The sequence below is a fragment of the Rhinoderma darwinii genome, chromosome 4 (genome assembly GCF_050947455.1).
Source record: "Rhinoderma darwinii isolate aRhiDar2 chromosome 4, aRhiDar2.hap1, whole genome shotgun sequence".
Taxonomy (NCBI): domain Eukaryota; kingdom Metazoa; phylum Chordata; class Amphibia; order Anura; family Rhinodermatidae; genus Rhinoderma; species Rhinoderma darwinii.
Window position 1 is genome coordinate 294,478,727 of NC_134690.1, and position 22,568 is coordinate 294,501,294.

General features: G+C 45.0%; 1 protein-coding gene across 5 annotated transcripts in view; it reads right to left on the reverse strand.

The window, feature by feature from the left end:
- PCNX2 (pecanex 2) overlaps nt 1–22,568 on the reverse strand; it is a 934,799-nt gene that overhangs the window by 588,015 nt on the left and 324,216 nt on the right. For all 5 annotated transcript variants that reach the window (XM_075862603.1, XM_075862600.1, XM_075862601.1 and 2 more), the window contains exon 12: nt 1,637–1,808. In XM_075862603.1, the coding sequence (XP_075718718.1) occupies nt 1,637–1,808 (172 nt within the window). The remainder of the gene's footprint in view (nt 1–1,636; nt 1,809–22,568) is intronic.

A 22,568-nucleotide genomic window follows, 5' to 3' on the forward strand; every position in this document is an offset into this window, starting at 1 on the left:
GAAGAGTTCTTATTATCTCAACCATCTCTACAACATTTTTTGAGGTTGAGGAAACTACCGTCTTGTAATGGTAGTACAGTTACTTCAAGTGTAACATTATGGAAAAGACAGACCACCACTCGCTTATTGATACCCTTGAGATTTTCCGGGATATTGACCTAAAAAATTGGATGTTCTTGGGAATCCACACTTTAGGAGATATCAGTCATGAGGACATATTAGTTCCTTTTTAACAAATTCATAATTTGTTCAGGCTATCACATAGAGATTTTTATATAAGTAACTCCAACTGCACTTAGTGCATTATTTAAGCTTTGTCCAGAATCTTTTATCACCCCTCATGAGCATTTCTTCTCATATCCCAAACGTATACATAAAGGTGTTTGGCATATGATGACCTCCCCCTAAATTATTCTGTTACCTTTTATTTATAGGGGAAAAAGATTTACAACGTACGTTCACCCCTGAGCAGTGGAGATTTGTCTTTCCCATCTCTAAAAATACTTCTAAGTGTGGAAACCATATGGAAGTTTCCATAAAACTGTTAAATCGTTGGTATTATACGCCTTATAGATTGTCTAAAATTTATCCTGGGGTTTCCAATATTTGTTTGAGATGCCATACCGAAAGTGGCACACTGCTACATCTTTGGTGGGGTTGTGTTATAATACAGGGTTTCTGGAATCAAATTAGGATTTTAATATGCAGTATCTTATAGTACCCTTTTCTTGGGGTCTAGAAGTGGCTCTCTTGTCACTGACTATGGATGGCTTACCTGTACCGGAACTAACAATTGTGTACCATTTGCTCACCTAGTTACTAGATCTTCCATAGCACACAATTGGCGAAGTGTTCTGGTTCCTACCATTCCAGAAATAGTGGCAAACATACAATATAACTTTAATATGTAAAAACAAATAGTAATTTGATTTGGTACTACCTGAATTTTTTTTTCCAGATGGGATGATTAGATTGAGTACTTGAGGAGTCTATTGGGTATAGAATCCCTATTATTCTATGCATTATGAAGATTTCCCAGTCTATGTTTTGTACCATTTTAAATATGGCTGATGCTGCCTCTCCTTATGTCCTTTTTAATTAGGATTATGACTATGTATGTAGGCTAAAGTCTCTTATTAGTTTTGTTATTTATATTTGCTTTTATTCTCCATGTGTTTTCTGCAATGTCATGTGTACCTTGTCATAACTTTGCTGGCTACTCTTTATTTCTTTAGCCTGACTTGTGCAATGTTGTGTCCTTAACAGCACCAAATGTGCCTTATACTATTCTGGGTGATTTCCCAGAATTATGTATGCTTGTATTTTTGTTTTGTTTCAAAATTCAATAAAATAGACGTTATAAAAATGTGTTCCATTGGAATGGAGTTGATTCTGCAGCAGGTGCATCCACCCTAAGGCCCTGTTCCCAAAGCATTTTTAATGATGATTTTAACAAGGAAATCACTTGAGAATCAGCGCTAAAAAAAACGCCCCAAATCTGGCTCAATTGCATGTCAAAATCTGCCTCAAAAATCCATACGAAATTTTGAGGCAGTTTTTTTCTGCTTGGCAAAAAACGCTTTGTGCACATACCCTAAAACGCTTGACATCACACTTTACATTAATATAGACTTACCAATAATTTGATCTCTTATTGTTTGAAACAAATCTGGAGACAACAAGTGAAATCCATATATTGTAGGAAACTGCATTCCTGTGACTTTGGCTCCAGCATCCAGTAGAAGAATAAGGCCACAAAAAATGCAAAAATAAACTGGTCTGCTGTATGTTATTATTTGATTATAGCCCTGGAAAAGAGAAAATAAATAATAATAAAACAAAAATAAGCAAATAATTTTATTTTACCATTTGTGTGTCCACTATTGAGCACCATTTTACAGTTAAGGGACTGTTCACATCTGCGTTGGAGGCTCCGTTAGGGGTTTCCTTCGCAGATCCGGCAGGAATTAACAGAAAGAATAATGCAGCATGCTGTGCTATTGTTTCCGCTAAATCGAAGTACACCCAGTACAACCCACGGTGGTGTCCGTGTTGCAACGGACCCATTGCGTCCGGCATTCCCTTGTTCTGCTCCTCCGACGGAGCAGAACAACGAAATGTCCTGATGCAGATGTGAACAGGGCCTTACATATACAACATATACTAACAACATATACTAACTAGTCTAAATAAAATGTTGAGTACCTTTGTAAAGTAATCTGATATAGAAAAACTGCCTTTCTCACAGCAACTGAACGCATCTTTACACACAACTTATCATGGTTGCAGTTGGACTATTTTTGTCAGGGTTGCAGTAAATTGTGGACACCCATAGCAGGTTGATCACAGTCTGTCAATTCCATCACAGTTGCAATCAGAAGTCATAATTGTAGAGGGTGGTAGATTTAGGGGGTATAGTCAGATGTGAGAGATGTCAACAAGAAAAAGGTGATAGAGTTTACATGTGGTGGTACTGTAGTAAACTCCAAGAGTTTTCAGGACCATTGATATAAAAGTATAGATATAAATAAGTTTAGCTGTGCTATACCAGGAGATAACTGAAGTTAAAGGGGTTGTACAGGATTAGAAACGGCTACTTTCTTCCAAAAACAGTGCCGCACTTGTCAATGGGTTCTGTCTGGTACTGAATCTTAGCTACATTGAAGAAAATGAGTCTGAGATTAAATACCACACACAACCTGTTCACAGGTGTGGCGTTGTTTATGGAAGAAAGAAGCCACGTTTCCCTATTCCTGGACAACCCCTTCAAGGCTGAAAAAGCAAAAAAAAAATACTGTAATATATAAGATCCCTTCAATTACACAATGGTAGAAGAAGTGGACAAAATGTGTTTTGAACAAAATCTGGGTAAAAACAAATAAAGTAAAGCTGGAAAATTATTTAAATATTGACACTTGTAGTCATGGCAGTGGCAAAATGCAAAGTTGTTTTAATTTTTATATTCCACAGTCAGGTACGGATAAAACGAGGTAAGTAAGGAATTAAAAGACTATTGTATATTTTAAAGATATGGATTTCTTGCATAATAATTTCATATTTAAAATAAAAAGTTGCAGTCAGTCATGGTTGTGTTAAGCATGGTCGCAGTGTAAAAAAAAAAAATTTGTTTGTATTAATATCAGCATTTGGTTGCAGACAGATGCACGTTTGCTGCAGTTCGTCAAAAAATGCACAAGACAACACAAAACAGATATTCTATTGTTATGGTAAAGTATTGCATTAATATTCTTGCAGACTATGCCCACTGTGTAAAGGTAAAAGTTGATTACTATGTGGTCGCTACAAGGCAGTGTAATTTGTATCATATATTGGCTATATACTGTATATGTGTATGTATGTATGTATGTATGTATGTATATATATATATATATACACATACACACACACACACACACACACACACATACTGTACATATACAGTAAATATATACTCTTTCTGCTAGAATTCACTTTTGACAGCAAAGCTGAAAAAGGGTTGTAATCACGACTTATGGCAAATGTGGATGATTCATAGGTCGCTTAATTTACATCAATCACAGTCTGCAGCGGTCACAAAGGACGCAACGGCATCCCAGGAGGCCAGCTCAACACCGACCAGACGGGGAGCAGGGAGGTGTCACTTTGGTAACACAAAGTATGAGCTTTCTTATGTTAAATTCCGTCTTTTCTGCAGCAGCAAATTCAGCCAAACATGATCTAGTGAAGACTTTTGGACGGAATTCACTGCGGTATCTGGATTGGATATGCTGCAGAGTTTTCCAGCAAATTCGACCCATGTGAACATGTCGTTTTTATGCCGTTTTTTATTCAGTTTTTTAGCCAAAGCCAGAAGTGGATGCTAAAGTAAGGAAAAGTATGGAGAAAAGACTGATAGATCCCCTCTCTTCGGAATCCATTCCTAGCTATGGCTTAAAAAGCTCAGGGGATAAAGCCTGTTTTAGCCTTGTGGATGCAGCCGATTTTTTTCAAATCTGATATGTGTCCCTTTATGTGGCACTAACTTTGGAATGCTTTTATCTATCCAGGCGACTCTGAGGCTGTTTTCTCGTGACATATCGTACTTTATGTAAGTGGAAAAATTTGGTCGATAAATTCAGTATTTATTTGTGAAAAATATCACAATTTAGAGAAAATGTGCAAAAATTAGCATTTTTCTAAATTTAAATGTATCTGCTTGTAAAACAAATAGTAATACCACATAAAATAGTTACTAGTTAACATTTCCCACAATGAAGAAAATGTCTACCTTATGTTTGCATCGTTTTTTGAACATCTTTTTATTTTTCCAGGACATTACAAGGCTTAGAACTTTAGCAGCAATTTCTCACATTTTCACGAAAATTTCAAAAACATATTTTTTTGTGGACGAGTTCAGTTCTGAAGTGGCTTTAAAAACTTTGAGGGGTGAAGTTTTTATAATTGGGTGACTTTTGGGGTTCTAATATATAAGGTCCTTATATATTAGAAACACCTGTAAGTCACCCAATTTTAAAAACTGCACCCCTCAAAGTTTTCAAAACAGCATTTAGAAAGTTTCTTAACCCTTAGGGTATGTGCACACGTAGTGACCAAAAACGTCTGAAAATACAGAGCTGTTTTCAAGGGAAAACAGCCCCTGATTTTCAGACGTTTTTTGAGCAACTCGCATTTTTCACTGCGTTTTTCGCAACGTTTTCGTGGCGTTTTTTACGTCCGTTTTTGGAGCTGTTTTCATTGGAGTCTATGAGAAAACAGCTCCAAAAACGTCCAAAGAAGTGTCCTGCACTTCTTTTGACGAGGCTGTATTTTTACGCGTCGTCGTTTGACAGCTGTCAAACAACGACGCGTAAATGACAGGCCGTCTGCACAGTACGTCGGCAAACCCATTCAAATGAATGGGCAGATGTTTGCCGACGTATTGTAGCCCTATTTTCAGACGTAAAACGAGGCATAATACGCCTCGTTTACGTCTGAAAATAGGTCGTGTGAACCCAGCCTTTAGGTGTTTCACAGGAATTACAGCAAAGTGGAGCTGAAATTTATAAATTTTATTTCTTTTTTTAGAAAATCCATTTAAATCTATTTTTTTCTGTAACACTGAAGGTTTTACAAGTGAAATGCTACTCAATATTTATTGCCCAGATTCTGCAGTTTTTAAAAATATCCCACATGTGGCCCTAGTTTATCTAGGGGTATGGTGAGCATTTCGATCCCAGTTTTTTTGCTGAATTTAGTGGAATTAGGCCGTGAAAACTTCTATTGTTCGTTATTCTTTTTTTTACGGCGTTCACCGTGCGCTATAAATTACATATTTAATTTATTCTGTGTTTCGATGCGATTACGGCGATACCATATGTAATTAGTTTTTTATGTGTGAACGATAAAATTACAGTTTTAAAAAATGATTTTATTTTTGTGTCGCCATATTCTAAGAGCCAAAACTTTTTTATTTTTCCATCAAGAAGTCGTGTGGGAGGGCTTGTTTTTTGCGTAACAAACATTAGTTTTTATTGGTAACATTTTTGGGTACATGCGACTACTTGATCCTTATTTATTAAATTTTTAGGGGGCTGAAGTGACTTAAAATAGCAATTCTGGTATCTTTTTTTATTATTTTTTTCACAAAGTTCACCATGCAGGATAAATAACATTATATTTTTATAGTTTAGGCCGTTACGGACAGGGCTATACCAATTATGTATATTTTTTTCTATTTTTTTTTTTCACTTTTTTCTAATAATAAAGGACTTTATAAGGGGAAAAGGGCGATTTTTAATTTTATTACTTGGAACTTTTACTTTTTTATTTTTATACATTTTATTTTTACTCTTTTTTTTTTAGTCCCACTAGGGACTTGAAGATCCAACTGTTGGATCGTTGTTATAATACCCTGCAATACTTATGTATTGCAGGGTATTATACCTGTCAGTCCACACTGACGGGCAGCATATTAGGCCATGCCTCTAGCAGGACCTTTTCGCCTTCTGTAGATGGCAGACCAGGAGGCCTTTGTTAGGTGCCACAGAAACCATCGGTGTCCAGCAATCGCATAGCGGTGTGCCGATGTTGTTTTAACTCCATAAATGCGGCGCTCGCTCTTGACCGCCACATTTAAGGGGTTAATCGGTGGGGATCACGGCCGAGATCCACCCGATGTTTTCCGTCAGTATTAAGGCTGCTTGTAGCAGCCAGTACTGAGAGATGCCGGGTTGCGGGGAATGCCGATGCGCTCCGTTAGGAGCACACATAGATTAACGGGCTGTAGGCACAAGGACCAGCACGGCAGCCCGTTAATCTACGTGGACTGATCGGGAAGGGGTTAAAGGAGAGGAGACACTTTAAAGGTCCATTAACACGTTGTGTTGAGATACGTTTAGAACTGCATCAAAAATCTTATCCGTTTTTTTGTGGATGCAGTACAAAATGCAACTGCATTGAATAACGCACCAAATCACCGTTAAAATGCATGCGGTTTTTAGTTTACTTTTATAATGTGGTTCCAACCGCACCTCAACCGCAACAATGAAATACTCTGCACTAAAATCCAGCTACTTGATGTTATTGATGTTGTAGCACTTTATGTAGGGGTACCCACACACATGGCAGATTTTTCTACAGAAAACTCGCAGGAAATCCTTAGCAAAATCTGCATGTGTTACCTATGGATATATGGACAGTGATGTCAGGGGCTCTCTCTAGGAGCGGAAACCCTGGCCGACACTCTGACCGGGGATTCCGCTACTGGAGTAGCCCCTGGTATCACTATCCATGTATGGACAGTGACGTCAAGGCTACTCCTGGAGCAGGATCCCCGGCCACAGCGCTGCCGACGCTTTTACTGTGCAAAAACACAATTTTAATTTGCTTTTTAGTGTTCTTATTATCAAATACAAAAAAAACCTAAAGAAATTGTAATGACGGGGTAGGGAGACAGACAGGTGAGCCCTAATCTACCCGCCACTCAGTCCCTGCCTACTTGCAACGGCCCGTCCTAGGCGACGGCGTACAACTGGGCGACGGTCCCTACGCTCAATAAGTGCACGACAGACAAACAGACAAGGGTACATGGAAGCTAAGGGAAATGTGACAGTTGCCCACGGCAACACAGTGAGCAACAAGAGTAGTGAACGAGCCGAGTCAAACCAGGAGTGCACGAGGTACAAATCGCAGAGCAGGAGCGTAGTCAGTAAAGCCAGGGTCAAAAATGAAGCAAGGTCAATAATCATAGAGGGGGCAGCAGAGCCAGGAAACAGAAAAGAATCACAGGCAAAGGAGGAGCAGGAAATGCAGTTATAAATAGACAGAGGATGGGAGCTAGCTCCGTCTGGCCAGGCTGTGATAGGCTCTTTCACTCCTCAGCCTCCCAGCCTGACTGGTAGAAGATCGTGTCACTCTCTCAGACTTAGGAGCATGTGCAGACTGATTACCCACGGGCGTCGACACAGAAGCTGTGTCTGGCAGATCCTTTACAGTACCCCCCTTTTTAAGAGGGGCCACTGGACCCTTTCTAGGTGGACCTGGCTTATTGGGGAAGCGAAGATGGAACCTCCTGAGCAATACCCCAGCGTGAACATCCCGGGCGGGTACCCAAGTCCTCTCCTCAGGCCCGTATCCTCTCCAATGGACCAGGTACTGGAGAGAGCCTTGGACCATCCTGCTGTCCACAATCTTGGCCGCCTCGAATTCTACCCCTTCAGGGGTGAGAACAGGAACAGGAGGTTTCCTCGAGGGAGCCAAGGACGGGGAGCAACGTTTAAGGAGGGAGGCATGAAACACGTTGTGTGCTCGAAAAGATGGGGGTAACTCCAGTCGGAAGGAGACAGGGTTAAGGACTTCAATGACCTTGTACGGCCCTATATAACGGGGAGCAAATTTCTTGGACGGGACTTTAAGGCGCAAATTTTTAGAAGATAGCCACACCAGATCCCCGACCACAAACAAGGGGTTAGCAGAATGTCTTCTATCTGCATGAGTCTTTTGTATGCTCTGGGACGCCTCTAGGTTCTTCTGAACCTGGGCCCAGACTGTGCACAGTTCCTGATCAACGACATCTACCTCGGGATTGTTGGAACTACCAGGTGAAACGGAGGAGAACCGTGGATTAAACCCAAAATTACAGAAAAAGGGAGAGACCCCTGACGAGTTACTGACCCGGTTATTAAGGGAAAATTCGGCGAGGGGAATGAAGGAGACCTAATCATATTGACAGTCAGAGATAAAACACCTTAAATATTGTTCTAGAAACTGATTAGTCCTCTCAGTTTGGCCATTAGTTTCAGGATGGAAGGCCGAGGAGAAGGACAAATCAATCTCCAACTTTTTACAGAAGGCTCTCCAAAACAATGAAACAAATTGTACCCCTCTGTCAGAAACAATATTGACAGGAACCCCATGGAGACGCAGGATGTGTTTGACAAACAAGGTAGCTAACGTCTTAGCATTGGGAAGTTTCTTGAGGGGCACAAAGTGGCATCTTACTGAAACGGTCTACTACAACCCACACCACCGACTTGCCTTGAGATGGAGGCAAATCGGTGATAAAATCCATGGAGATATGGGTCCAAGGTCTCTGGGGAATAGGGAAAGAACATAGTAAGCCCACTGGTCGGGACCTGGGAGTCTTGGACCTAGCACAAATTTCACAAGCGGCGACGTAGGCCTTAATGTCTTTAAGCAACCCAGGCCACCAATAGTTTCTGGCAATGAGATGCTTGGTACCCAGGATGCCTGGATGGCCAGATAGTGCAGAGTCATGATTTTCCCTGAGTACCCTTAGCCGGAATTGCAGGGGAACAAGCAGCTTGTTCTCAGGAAGGTTCCCGGGAGCTGAACCTTGATCAGCCGCAATTTCGGAGACTAAGTCAGAATCAACAGAGGAAATGATTATACCTGGAGGCAAAACACATGCAGGATCTTCCTCCGAAGGAGGACTGGCCATGAAGCTACGCGACAGAGCATCAGCCTTAATATTTTTAGACCCAGCCCTATAGGTGACCACAAAGTTGAATCTAGTAAAAAATAAAGCCCATCGCGCTTGTCTCAGGTTTAGCCTCCGGGCAGATTCTAAGAAAACCAGATTCTTGTGGTCGGTAAGGACCGTTACCTGGTGCCTAGCCCCCTCCAGGAAGTGGCGCCACTCTTCAAATGCCCATTTTATGGCTAAGAGTTCGTGGTTGCCAATATCATAGTTACTCTCAGTGGGCGAGAACTTCCTGGAGAAGTAGGCACAGGGACGGAGATGGGTGAGGGACCTGGTACCCTGGGAAAAGACAGCACCCACTCCCATCTCGGAGACGTCAACCTCCAAGATGAATGGCTCCATTTGGTTAGGCTGAATCAGCACAGGTGCCGAGATAAAGCACTTCTTAAGGACCTCAAAAGCCTGGACCGCCTCTGGAGGCCAGTGGAGGAGGTCAGCACTTTTGCGAGTAAGATCCGTAAGAGGCTTAGCGATGACCGAGAAGTTAGCAATAAATCTCCGGTAATAATTAGCAAACCCCAGGAAGCACTGTAACGCCTTCAGGGAGGCAGGTTGGACCCATTCAGCCACAGCCTGAACCTTGGCAGGGTCCATGCGAAATTCATGAGGAGTGAGGATTTTAGCAAACAGTTTGTTTTCCCGAAGGGCCTGGAGCACCTTCCTGACATGCTCAATGTGGGAGGACCAGTTCTTGGAAAACACAAGTATGTCATCAAGGTACACTACAAGAAATACCCCCAGGTAGTCTCTTAAAATCTCATTTATGAAATTCTGGAAGACCGCGGGAGCATTACACAACCCAAAGGGCATGACGAGGTATTAGAAATGACCTTCGGGCGTGTTAAACGCAGTCTTCCACTCATCCCCCTCTTTGATGCGGATAAGGTTATACGCCCCCCGTAGATCAAACTTAGAGAACCATTGGGCCCCCTGAACCTGATTGAAGAGATCAGGAATCAAAGGAAGGGGATACTGGTTCCTTACAGTGACCTTATTCAAGTTTCGGTAGTCAATGCCCGGCGTAAGACCACCATCCTTCTTCCCTACGAAGAAGAAGCCAGCACCTACCGGAGAAGTAGAGGGGCGAATGTAACCCTTGGCCAGGCATTCCTGGATATACTCTCTCATGGCCTCACGTTCGGGACAAGAGAGATTAAATATCCTACCCTTAGGGAGCTTAGCTCCTGGTACCAAATCGATTGCGCAATCGAATTCTCTATGAGGAGGTAACACTTCGGAGGCCTTTTTAGAAAAAACATCAGCGAAGTCCTGAATAAACTCAGGTAGAGTGTTCTCCTCCTCAGGGAGAGAGATCAAATTAACAGAAAAACATGACGTCATGCATTCATTACCCCCATTTGGTAAGATCCCCAGTATTCCAGTTAAACGTGGGATTATGCATCTGCAACCAGGGAAGGCCTAAAACCAAATAAGACGATAATCCCTGCATCACCAGTACAGAGCACTGCTCCAAATGCATGGAGCCAACAAGGAGTTCAAAAACAGGGGTATGCTGTGTAAAATAACCATTAGCAAGAGGAGTGGAGTCGATACCCACTACCGGGACAGGTTTAGGCAAGTCAATCAATGGCATAGCTAGAGACGTAGCAAATTCCACAGACATAATATTAGCAGAAGACCGTGAATCCACGAAGGCACTGCCGGTGGCAGACCTACCCTCAAAAGAGACCTGAAAGGGAAGCAAGATCTTATTAGGTTTCATATATACGGGAAGTGTCACTCTCTCAGACTTAGGAGCATGTGCAGACTGATTACCCACGGGCGTCGACACAGAAGCTGTGTCTGGCAGATCCTTTACAGAAATCGAACAAAAAAGAATTACCCTTTACATTTATTGCATAGATTTATAATAGCATAAAGCTGGCCATACACCTGAGATAAACGTCTGCGAAATACTTGTACTTGTACTTTGTCCTTGCTTCATATTGACCCCGGCTTGCTGACTACTCTCCTGCTCTGCGTTTGGTACCTCGTTTACTCCTGGTTTGACTCGGCTTGTTCACTACTCTCCTGCTCTGCGTTTGGCACCTCGTACTCTCCTGGTTTGACTCGGCTTGTTCACTTCTCTTGTTGCTCACGGTGTTGCCGTGGGCAACTGCCCCTTTCTCCCCCTAGCTCTGTGTACCCTTGTCTGTTTGTCTGTCGTGCACTTATTGAGCGTAGGGACCGTCGCCCAGTTGTACCCCGTCGCCTAGGGCGGGTCGTTGCAAGTAGACAGGGACTGCGTGGCGGGTAGATTAGGGCTCACTTGTCTGTCTCCCCACCCCCGTCATTACATAATCACAAGCCCATACCAAGTCTACCCTGGCCCCTGACACCACTATGGACCCCCTTGAGACCCTGGCTCAGCAAATGCAGGGCCTCTCCCTACAGGTCCAGGCCATGGCTCAGAGGGTCAACCAGCCTGATGCTACCATGGTAGTCCCTCTCACCTCACCTCTTGAACCCCACCTCAAGTTGCCCGACCGGTTCTAAGGGGACCGGAAGACTTTTCTCTCCTTTCGGGAGAGTTGTAGGCTCTATTTTCGTTTAAAGCCCCACTCCTCAGGTTCTGAGAGCCAGCGGGTGGGTATACTTATGTCCCGGCTCCAGGAAGAACCCCAAGAATGGGCCTTCTCCTTGGCTCCTGACGCCCCTGAACTCTCCTCTGTTGATCTTTTCTTTTCTGCTCTCGGACTCATCTATGACGAGACTGACAAGACTGCTTTTGCCGAGAGTCAGCTGGTGACCTTACGTCAGGGTAAGAGACCTGTTGAGGAGTATTGCTCTGACTTTAGGAAGTGGTGCGTAGCTTCTCGGTGGAATGACCCTGCCTTAAGGTGCCAGTTTAGGTTGGGTCTGTCAAACGCCCTGAAAGATCTGCTAGTTAGTTATCCCTCTTCTGACTCCCTAGACCAGGTTATGGCTTTAGCGGATACGACTTGACCGACATCTCAGGGAACGACGACTTGAACGTCTTGATGTTTTCTCCTCTGACTCCCCCATGATGCCTCCCGAGGTTCTGTTGCTTCGTTCCTCCCCGGAAGACTCGGAGGTACCTATGCAACTTGGGGCCTCCGTGTCCCCCCAACAACGTAGAGATTTCCGCAGGAAGAATGGTCTCTGCTTCTACTGTGGGGATGACAAGCATCAAGTGAACAACTGTCCTAAGCATAAGAATGCAGCCGGAGAACTTCCGCGCCTAAGTGATCATCGGGGAGGTCACTTGGGCGCACAGGTATTTCCCGTAAATATGAAACGTAATAAAATCTTGCTTCCCTTTCAGGTCTCTTTTGGTGGTAGGTCTGCTACCGGCAGTGCCTTCGTGGATGCAGGGTCTTCTGCTAATATCATGTCTGTGGAATTTGCTATGTCTCTAGCTATGCATTTGATTGATTTGCCTAAACCTGTCCCGGTAGTGGGTATCGACTCCACTCCTCTTGCTAATGGTTATTTTACACAGCATACCCCTGTTTTTGAACTCCTTGTTGGCTCCATGTATTTGGAGCAGTGCTCTGTACTGTTAATGCAGGGATTATCGTCCGATTTGGTTTTAGGCCTTCCCTGGTTGCAGTTGCATAATCCCACGTTTGACTGGAATTCTGGGGACCTTACCAAGTGGGGTAATGAATGCTTGACGTCATGTTTTTCTGTTAATTCTATTTCTCCCCCTGAGGAGGTGAACACGCTACCTGAGTTTGTTCAGGACTTCGTCGATGTTTTCTCTAAGGAGGCCTCCGAAGTGTTACCTCCTCATAGAGAATATGATTGCGCAATCAATTTGGTACCAGGAGCTAAGCTCCCTAAGGGTAGGATATTTAATCTCTCTTGTCCCGAACGTGAAGCCATGAGAGAGTATATCCAGAAATGCCTGGCCAAGGGTTACATTCGCCCCTCTACTTCTCCGGTAGGTGCTGGCTTCTTCTTCGTAGGGAAGAAGGATGGTGGTCTTAGGCCATGCATTGACTACCGAAGGTTGAATAAGGTCACTGTAAGGAACCAGTATACCCTTCCTCTGATTCCTGATCTCTTTAATCAGGTTCAGGGGGCCCAATGGTTCTCTAAGTTTGATCTACGGGGGGAGTATAACCTTATCCGCATCAAAGAGGGGGATGAGTGGAAGACTGCGTTTAACACGCCTGAAGGTCATTTCGAATACCTCGTCATGCCCTTTGGGTTGTGTAATGCCCCCGCGGTCTTCCAGAATTTCATAAATTAGATTTTAAGAGACTACCTGGGGGTATTTCTTGTAGTGTACCTTGATGACATACTTGTGTTTTCCAAGGACTGGTCCTCCCACATTGAGCATGTCAGGAAGGTGCTCCAGGTCCTTTAAGAAAAAAACTGTTTGCGAAGACCGAAAAATGTGTGTTTGGGGTGCAGGAGATACCATTTTTGGGCCAAATCCTCACTCCTCATGAATTCCGCATGGACTCTGCCAAGGTCCAGGCTGTGGCGGAATGGGTCCAACCTGCCTCCCTGAAGGCGTTACAGTGCTTCCTGGGGTTCGCTAATTATTACAGGAGGTTTATTGCTAACTTCTCGGTCATCGCTAAGACTCTTACGGATCTCACTCGCAAAGGTGCTGATCTCCTCCACTGGCCTCCTGAGGCTGTCCAGGCTTTTGAGGTCCTTAAGAAGTGCTTTATCTCGGCCCCGGTGCTGGTTCAGCCCAACCAAATGGAGCCATTTATCGTGGAGGTTGACGCGTCCGAGGTGGGAGTGGGGGCTGTCTTGTCCCAGGGTACCAGGTCCCTCACCCATCTCCGTCCCTGTGCCTACTTCTCCAGGAAGTTTTCACCCACTGAGAGTAACTATGATATTGGCAACCGCGAACTCTTAGCCATTAAATGGGCATTTGAAGAGTGGCGCCACTTCCTGGAGGGGGCTAGGCACCAGGTAACGGTCCTTACTGACCACAAGAATCTGGTTTTCCTAGACTCTGCCCGGAGGCTAAACCCGAGACAAGCTCGTTGGGCGTTATTTTTTACCAGATTCAACTTTGTGGTTACCTATAGGGCTGGGTCTAAAAATGTTAAGCCTGATGCACTGTCACGTAGCTTCATGGCCAGCCCTCCTTCGGAGGAAGATCCTGCTTGTATTTTGCCTCCAGGTGTAATCATTTCCGCTATTGATTCTGATTTAGTCTCTGAAATTGCGGTCAAGGTTCAGCTCCCGGGAGCCTTCCTGAGAACAAGCTGTTTGTTCCCCTGCAAAATCATGACTCTGCACTATCTGGCCATCCAGGCATCCTGGGTACCAAGCACCTCATTGCCAGAAACTATTGGTGGCCTGGGTTGCTTAAAGACGTTAAGGCCTACGTCGCCGCTTGTGAAGTTTGTGCTAGGTCCAAGACTCCCAGGTCCCGACCAGCGGGCTTACTATGTTCTTTGCCCATTCCCCAGAGACCTTGGACTCATATCTCCATGGATTTTATCACCGATTTGCCTCCATCTCAAGGCAAGTTGGTGGTGTGGGTTGTAGTAGACCGCTTCAGTAAGATGTGCCATTTTGTGCCCCTCAAGAAACTACCCAATGCTAAGACGTTAGCTACCTTGTTTGTCAAACACATCCTGCGTCTCCATGGGGTCCCTGTCAATATTGTTTCTGATAGAGGGGTACAATTTGTTTCATTGTTTTTGAGAGCTTTCTGTAAAAAGTTGGAGATTGATCTGTCCTTCTCCTCTGCCTTCCATCCTGAAACTAATGGCCAAACTGAGAGGACTAATCAGTCTCTATAACAATATTTAAGGTGTTTTATCTCTGACTGTCAATATGATTGGGTCTCATTCATTCCCCTCGCCGAATTTTCCCTTAATAACCGGGTCAGTAACTCGTCAGGGGTCTCCCCGTTTTTCTGTAATTTTGGGTTTAATCCACAGTTCTCTTCCGTTTGACCTGGTAGTTCCAACAATCCCGAGGTAGAGGTCGTTCATCGAGAACTGTGCACAGTCTGGGCTCAGGTTCAGAAGAACCTAGAGGCGTCCCAGAGCATAGAAAAAACTCAGGCAGATAGAAAATGTTCTGCTAACCCCTTGTTTATGGTCGGGGATCTGGTGTGGCTATCGTCTAAAAATTTGCGCCTTAAGGTCCCGTCCAAGAAGTTTGCTCCCCGGTTTATAGGGCCGTACAAGGTCATTGAAGTCCTCAATCCTGTCTCCTTCCAACTGTAGTTGCCCCCATCTTTTCGAGTACACAACGTGTTCCATGCCTCCCTCCTTAAACGCTGCTCCCCGGGCAGAATTCGAGGTGGCCAAGATTGTGGACAGAAGGATGGTCCAAGGCTCCCCCCAGTACCTGGTCCATTGGAGAGGCTACGGGCCTGAGGAGAGGACTTGGGTACCCGCTCGGGATGTTCACGCTGGGATATAGGTCAGGAGGTTTCACCTTCGTTTCCCCAGTAAACCAGGTCCACTTAGAAAGGGTCCGGTGGCCCCTCATAAAAGGGGGGGTACTGTAAAGGATCTGCCAGGCACAGCTTCGGGGTTAAATCCCATAGATAATCAGTCTGCACCTGCTTCTATGTCTGTGAGACTGACTCCATCTTCCACCACTCAGGGTGGCAGGCTTAGGAGTGGGAGAACCTATCACAGCCTGGCCAGACGGAGCTAGCTCCCGCCCTCTGTCTTTCCTGTTCCTCCTTTGCTTGTGATTCTTCTCGTTTGGTTTCTTGTACTTTGTCCTTGCTTCATATTGACCCCGGCTTGCTGACTACTCTCCTGCTCTGCGTTTGGTACCTCGTTCACTCCTGGTTTGACTCGGCTTGTTCACTACTCTCCTGCTCTGCGTTTGGCACCTCGTACTCTCCTGGTTTGACTCGGCTTGTTCACTTCTCTTGTTGCTCATGGTGTTGCCGTGGGCAACTGCCCCTTTCTCCCCCTAGCTCTGTGTACCCTTGTCTGTTTGTCTGTCGTGCACTTATTGAGCGTAGGGACCGTCGCCCAGTTGTACCCCGTCGCCTAGCGCGGGTCGTTGCAAGTAGGCAGGGACTGAGTGGCGGGTAGATTAGGGCTCACTTGTCTGTCTCCCCACCCCCGTCATTACACAATAGATACAAAACAAATCCATCACAAACCCTGAATAGATGAGACTGTTCACCAGACTGGAGGAAATAACAGTCAGCTTGATGTCAGGCCTTGGTGGCCACAACTGCACCAATTGTAGATAAGCCTCGGATGAAACCTTACAGAAGAAGACTTTTCCATCTCAAGAACCGGCAGAGAGGGAAAGAAAGAGACACAGATCAGTCATATCAGCGCTTCTGTTACTTACGATAATCCACCAGCTGCCATTCATCTCGTATTCTCTGGGGAGGGTGATTAGATGGTTGTGCCTGTAGTTGTACCGGTATGTCCCACTTTTTCAATAGGACTACTCCATCCGAATCACATGCAGAGAGTTGTTACGATGGACAAGTAAACGAACCGGAAAACCCCAGCGGTACAAGATCTTGTTATCCCGTAAGGCGCTGGTGAGTGGGGCCAAGTGCCTACGGAGTTGCAGCGTCACAGCTGAGAGATCCGTGAAAATGGATAGCATGTTGTATTGCGAAGGAATAGCATGTTTTTTCTTGAGGGATGTCATTAACTGCTCCTTAATGTGGTAAAAATGGATGCGGGCTAATACGTCACGCGGTACTTCATCCGCAAGATGTTTCGGTCTTGGAAGTCTATGAATTCTGTCTATGATGATATCTCTCGGAGTACATCTAGGAAGCATGGCTTTGATGAAGTCTTGCACATAGTTAAGCAGATCAGGTGCAGCGACATCTTCAGAGATCCCTCTAAATTTGACATTATTCCTACGGGATCTATCTTCCAGGTCTGCCATTTTAGCTTTTATCTGAGAGACTTCTGTTTCTAGGTCATAGTGAGCATCAATCAATTCATTATGAGACGTAACAAATTCACTGATTTTAGATTCAGCATGTTGGAATCTAAGCTCTACATCTTGTACCGCCATAGACAAGGGGTGCAACATTTTAGCAAAGCCTGCTTGTAGAGAAGTGCTAAGAGCCTGAAGCATGGTCTTCATTGTAAGCTCTGTGACTAAATTAACTGAGGAGGGCAAGTCATTCAAATTATTCCCTTCAGAGAGAAGAGCCACAGGGGGTATATGTTCTCCTACCTGGGCTGATGGTGATTCCGGAGGAAGCAGTCTCTGCCTCTGCTTTGGCGGGCTTTCGGAGCTTGGCAACGGCGGAAAGGAAGATGCAGAGTCAGGTGCTGCGGGTAGAAGATGGCGCCCGCGCCGTCCCGAGGAAGTGAAGTCTGCAACGGACAGCTATGTCCACACGGCCACCAGTAAGTAGAGGAGCTAGTGCCGGGACAGAAACACTCCTCCTCTGTGTAACTGCAGCCGTGGGGAATCGCGATGGTGACTGCAAAGGCGGTTCAAAGGTAAGGGATCCAGTTAGGGAGTATGCGTCCCCTCCATCTTGTGCTCCGTCCGCATGGCGAGGAGGGTAGAAGTCTGTCAGCTTCGCAGGTCTCGGTATCGGCTTCTGGCGTCTCGGCATTGCTGCTGCAGATTCAGCTCACCTAAGGGGACAAACTCCTATTTGTTTCTGTGCCGGTTTCGAGGCTTTAGTCGCTTAGTGTGTGAGTATGGTGCAGGAGCTCTGTACTCAAGCGGCCATTCGGATCGACAGCCAAGCCACGCCCCCCAATCTGTAGTTTTCAATCGTACCAGTGTGGGGTACATGTGGCTATTTAATCGCTTCTTATTTAATTTTTTGACAAGCAAGGTGACCATGAACCAACAATTTTGCCAATGTTTTTTATTCCTTTTTTTTTTTACAGTTTACAGCGTGGGCTATAAATGACATTTTACTTTATTCTGCGAGTCGATACGATTACAGCGATACCACAAGTGTATCGTTTTTTTATGTTTTGCAGCGTTTGCACAATAAAATCACCTTTTTTAAAAATAATTAATTTTGTTGTCACCATATTCTAAGAGCCATAACTTTTTTATTTTTTAGTCAAAAAAGCTGTGTAAGGACTTGTTTTTTTGCGAGACAGGTTGTAGTTTTTATTGGTACTATTTTGGGGTACATGCGACTTTTTGATCACTTTTCATTCTATGTTTTGTGAGGGGTGGTGACCAAAAAATAGCGATTCTGGCATTGTTTTTTTTTTTTTTTTTTCTGGTGTTCACTCTGCAGGAAAAATAACATTATAGTTTTTTTTATAGTTTTATAGTTTGGGTCATTATGAACGTGGTGATACCAAATATGTGTACTTCCTATAATAAAAGGCTTATTATAGGAAAAAAACACAGTTTTTGTTTTTTAACTTATAACTTTTATTTTTACACTTTTATACATGTTTTGAAAACTTTTTTTTGTCCCACTAGGGGACTTGAAGACCTGCAGCACTGATATCTGCTATAATACGTTACACTACTGTGAAGAATGGTTTATTTGCTTTATTCTCTGTATGAAATTACATTATGAATTATCAAGCAGGATGCCGAATTACTAAGATATGTATTATGTGAAAGTGATTATAATAATGTTTAAATTATTTCGTTTCGTGCAGCAAGCCATCTTGTCTGGAGTTCCCATCTTGGTTCTTTTGTAGTGAGTAAGAAAGTCATTGTTCCTTTAACACAAGTTATGTTGATTTCGTATGTTTTATCTTTGACCTTGGCTCCCATACGAAGCTTGCAGTGAAGACACAGGGAGTGAGATGGGAGGGTGGCAAATATGCGTGTGGGAATGCCTCCCCCATCTTACGGGAACATTCTGCCCAAGTGAGATAAAGCCACCTGCAAATCTGATGTGTGAAGAATTATAATGATGTATCTGGGATGTATCTTATGGTCTGCTATTAAATGAATAACAAATATTGTCACATTGTCTCTGATTGGTTAACCTCAAGCCTACACCCCTTCTGAATGATAGTATTATAGTTTGAGTCTGGAAATAAACCTCCAGAGGAGCATTTTGTGCATATCAGCAGCGTCCAGGGGCGTAACTAGGAAAGACTGGGCCCCATAGCAAACTTTTGACTGGGCCCCCCCCCCTCTGCTGGGTATCACACAACCCCCCCCCTTGTAGATAGTGCCTCCCTATAGATTCCACCACACAGCGCCCCCCTATAGATAGCACCATACACAGCCCCCTGTAGATAACGCCATACAGCCCCCTCTGTAGATAACGCCATACAGCCCCCTCTGTAGATAACGCCATACAGCCCCCTCTGTAGATAACGCCATACAGCCCCCTCTGTAGATTACGCCATACAGACCCCCCCCAAAAAAAAAAAACGGCCTATAGTTTGTCCTACAAAAGACATGCATCCCCTATCCACAGGATAGGGGATACATGTGTGATCGTTGGCAGCGATAAGGAGAACGGGGGACCGAAAGTCCCCCGAAGTTCTCCATGACTAACCTCGGACTTCCGGCGTCTGCGCAGTTCAATAAAAATGAAAGGAGCGCTGGTCACGCATGCGCACAAGCACGACCGGTGCGCAAGTCATTTCCATGGAGCTGCCGACACAGACCCCGGAAGTCCGAGGTTTGTCATGGAGAACTTAGGGGGGACTTTCGGTCCCCCGTTCTCCTCATCGCTGGGCGTCCCAGCGATCCCACATGTATCCCCTATCCTGTGGATAGGGGATGCATGTCTTTTGTAGGAACAACCCCTTCAGTGGCGTCGCGCTGTAGCAGCCATAGCGGCTGCTAGCGGAGCCTGCGGCCATGGGCTGGCCGTGTCGGCGGGTGGCACAGGCCCCCTCATGCTGCAGGCCCCGTAGATGTCGCTACGGCTGCTATAGCGGTAGTTACGCCACTGCGCATAGGTTTGTACGGCGTAAAACTACAGCTCCCAGCATGGCCAAAACAATGATAAGGATATGCTGGGAGATGCGGTTTCACAAAAAAAAATCATACCACCATCATCTCGCTGCAGATCATACAGTGACTACAATACTGATTAGAGGCAGAATAAACATTTACATTAAGTGACTCACCGGTGACGTCTCAGATTCTAGTTCTTTTCTTCTCCCTCCGGTTCAGACATCTATGATGGATTTCTCCCGGCCATGACCCACTTCTGCAGTTTTCCGTTTAGATGTCTTCAGCTTCTCACTTTTAAAACATTTCTGCACCTGTAAACAAAGTTAAAATTCTCAACACATCTAAATATAACTGTCACACACACACACACACACACACACACACACACACACACACTCACACACCGTGCCCCCTGTAGATAGTGCCCCCTGTAGATAGTGCCCCCTGTAGATAGTGCCCCCTGTAGATAGTGCCCCCTGTAGATAGTGACCTACATAGAAGCCCCTGTAGATAGTGCCCACATATGGACTCCAGAGCTGCAAGGCAATAGTGCTAACCACTGAGCCACCGTGCTGCCCTACATATAGCTTCCCCTATAGTTAGTGCTCCACGTATAGCCCACCTCTGTAGATATTGTCCCACATATAGCCCACCCCTGTAGACTGTGCACTACATATAGCCACCCTGTTGCTAGTGCCCCACAGGTAACCCACCCCTGTATATAGTGTCCCACACATAGCCCACCCCTATAGAAAGTACCCTAAAAACTAGCTCCCCTATAGATAGTGCTCTACATATAGCCCACCCCTGTATAGTGTCTCACATATACTGCCCCACATATAGACCCCACTGTAGATAGTGGCCCACACCCCCACATATAGACCCCCCTGTAGCTACTGCCCCACATACAGACCCCCCTGTAGCTACTGCCCCACATATAGACCACCCCTATATATAATAGCCCACATAAAGACGACCCCCCCCCGTAGATAGACCCCCCCCCACTATAGATAATGGCATTCACATTTTTATGAGGAAAAAAATATATAAAGTTGACATACTCACATTCTCCAGTTCCCACGCTGTTCACTGGCGATGCAGACATGCTCTCTTCTGAGCATGTCTGCAGGAGCTGAATGAGCGTCCTTCAATGACGCTGATTGGCAGGGCAGAATGACTTGCCCCGCCAATTAGCACCTTCCAAGCATGGAAGCGGCGCGATGATGTCATCGCGCCGCTAGCCAATCAGTGTCATTGTAAGGCACTGGATGCCCGGCCATTCAGCGCTAATACATGGATTTGGCTGCCGCTAGCACCGGGGCCCCCTCCGGTGCTAGCGACACCTACAGGCATGAGAGTGCCTGTGTAAGGCTCGGCGGCGCGGGCCCCACAGTAGCGGTGCTAACCCTGTAGCAGCCATAACGGCTGCTAGCGGCGCCACCGGGCATTTGGGAGGGCATGTCGGCTGGCGGCACGGGCCCCCTCAAGCCCCGGGCCCCGTAGCAGCCGCTACTGCTGCTACCGCGGTAGTTACGCCACTGGCAGCGTCTGTGTGTTTTCTCTCCTCTCTAGATATATATCGGTATGAAATATCCTAATTAGGATGCTAGATAAAGTGCCTGGCCTGAGAGTCTGTTGGACTCTTCTAAATTTCAGTCTAATATATTTTGAGCCCTTGACTTCCACGACAGTAATGGTGCCGAAAAAACCCCGGAGATTGCTCGTCTGATAGCTGTCGCTAGAGAGGTCTGGCTTTACATCTGTGAATTACAAAAAAACTGCGGTAGGTAAGGAGCTTATTCTTACACCATTCACACATGTATTGCGTAAGCCTTGAAATTTAGCTGTGATGAAGTCACATCTTCTGGACGTGGCACTTTATCCAGCAGTGGGATGAAAGATGGATCCAAAAAGGTATGTTGAAACTTTTAGTGTGATGAAAGATTGCATGTGCGTACGTGATCTTAAACTGTTGATATGAAAGACATGAGAGAATTTTTGCCAGCAATTACATTGTTAACCAGAAAAATTGTGAGAAGTGTAAGACCTCCCCCTTTGGAATGCAGTGACGTAGCGCATGGCGGAGAGAAGTTGTAACTCACATGTGAAGTTTTTAAAATAAAAAGATTGTAGTCTGGACAGTGAGGAAAAAAAACTTGTGCTTGCTGCTCTGTTGTACTGTGTAATTTGTTATTTAGTTGTGTAAAATTGTTGAGGATTAATAGTTGTTCTGTTACCCGTTTGTCTGGGATTATAGTTGGGAGGTACTGACTGTTTGTAGGTAAGAGAAAAGTTGGATATTTGTGAGTAATATGCTGTACTACCACAAGGGCTTCAATGGTTAAAGGACCAGTGTCACAAAGAAAAAAAATTTTAGATCAATTTTCTTTTAGTGTTTTATTTAAAAAAAAATATTTATTTGTGTGTTTGTGTTTTACTTTTTTTTATTTTTCACTTTTTCTTGTCCATGGGGGCTGCCATTTTTTTTTCCATCTCTGTATGTGTCGATTAACGACACATACAGACATGGAATAGGCACATACAGTCCCATAGTGAATGCGAAAGGGGGCCCGTTCCATCCACTATGCTGTACGCCGTCTGTGTGGGAACGGCGCAGTCCAAATTGAACTGTGCGACGTCCGGCGCCATTTTCTTGTGGACCGGAAGTCGCGGCCGGACAGTAAGATTACAACTTCCGGACTTGTGCACTTGGAGCGGAGGTAGCAGACGGAGCGGACGGACTGGAGGGAGCGGCGGCGGCAGGAGCAGGTAAGTTTGGTCT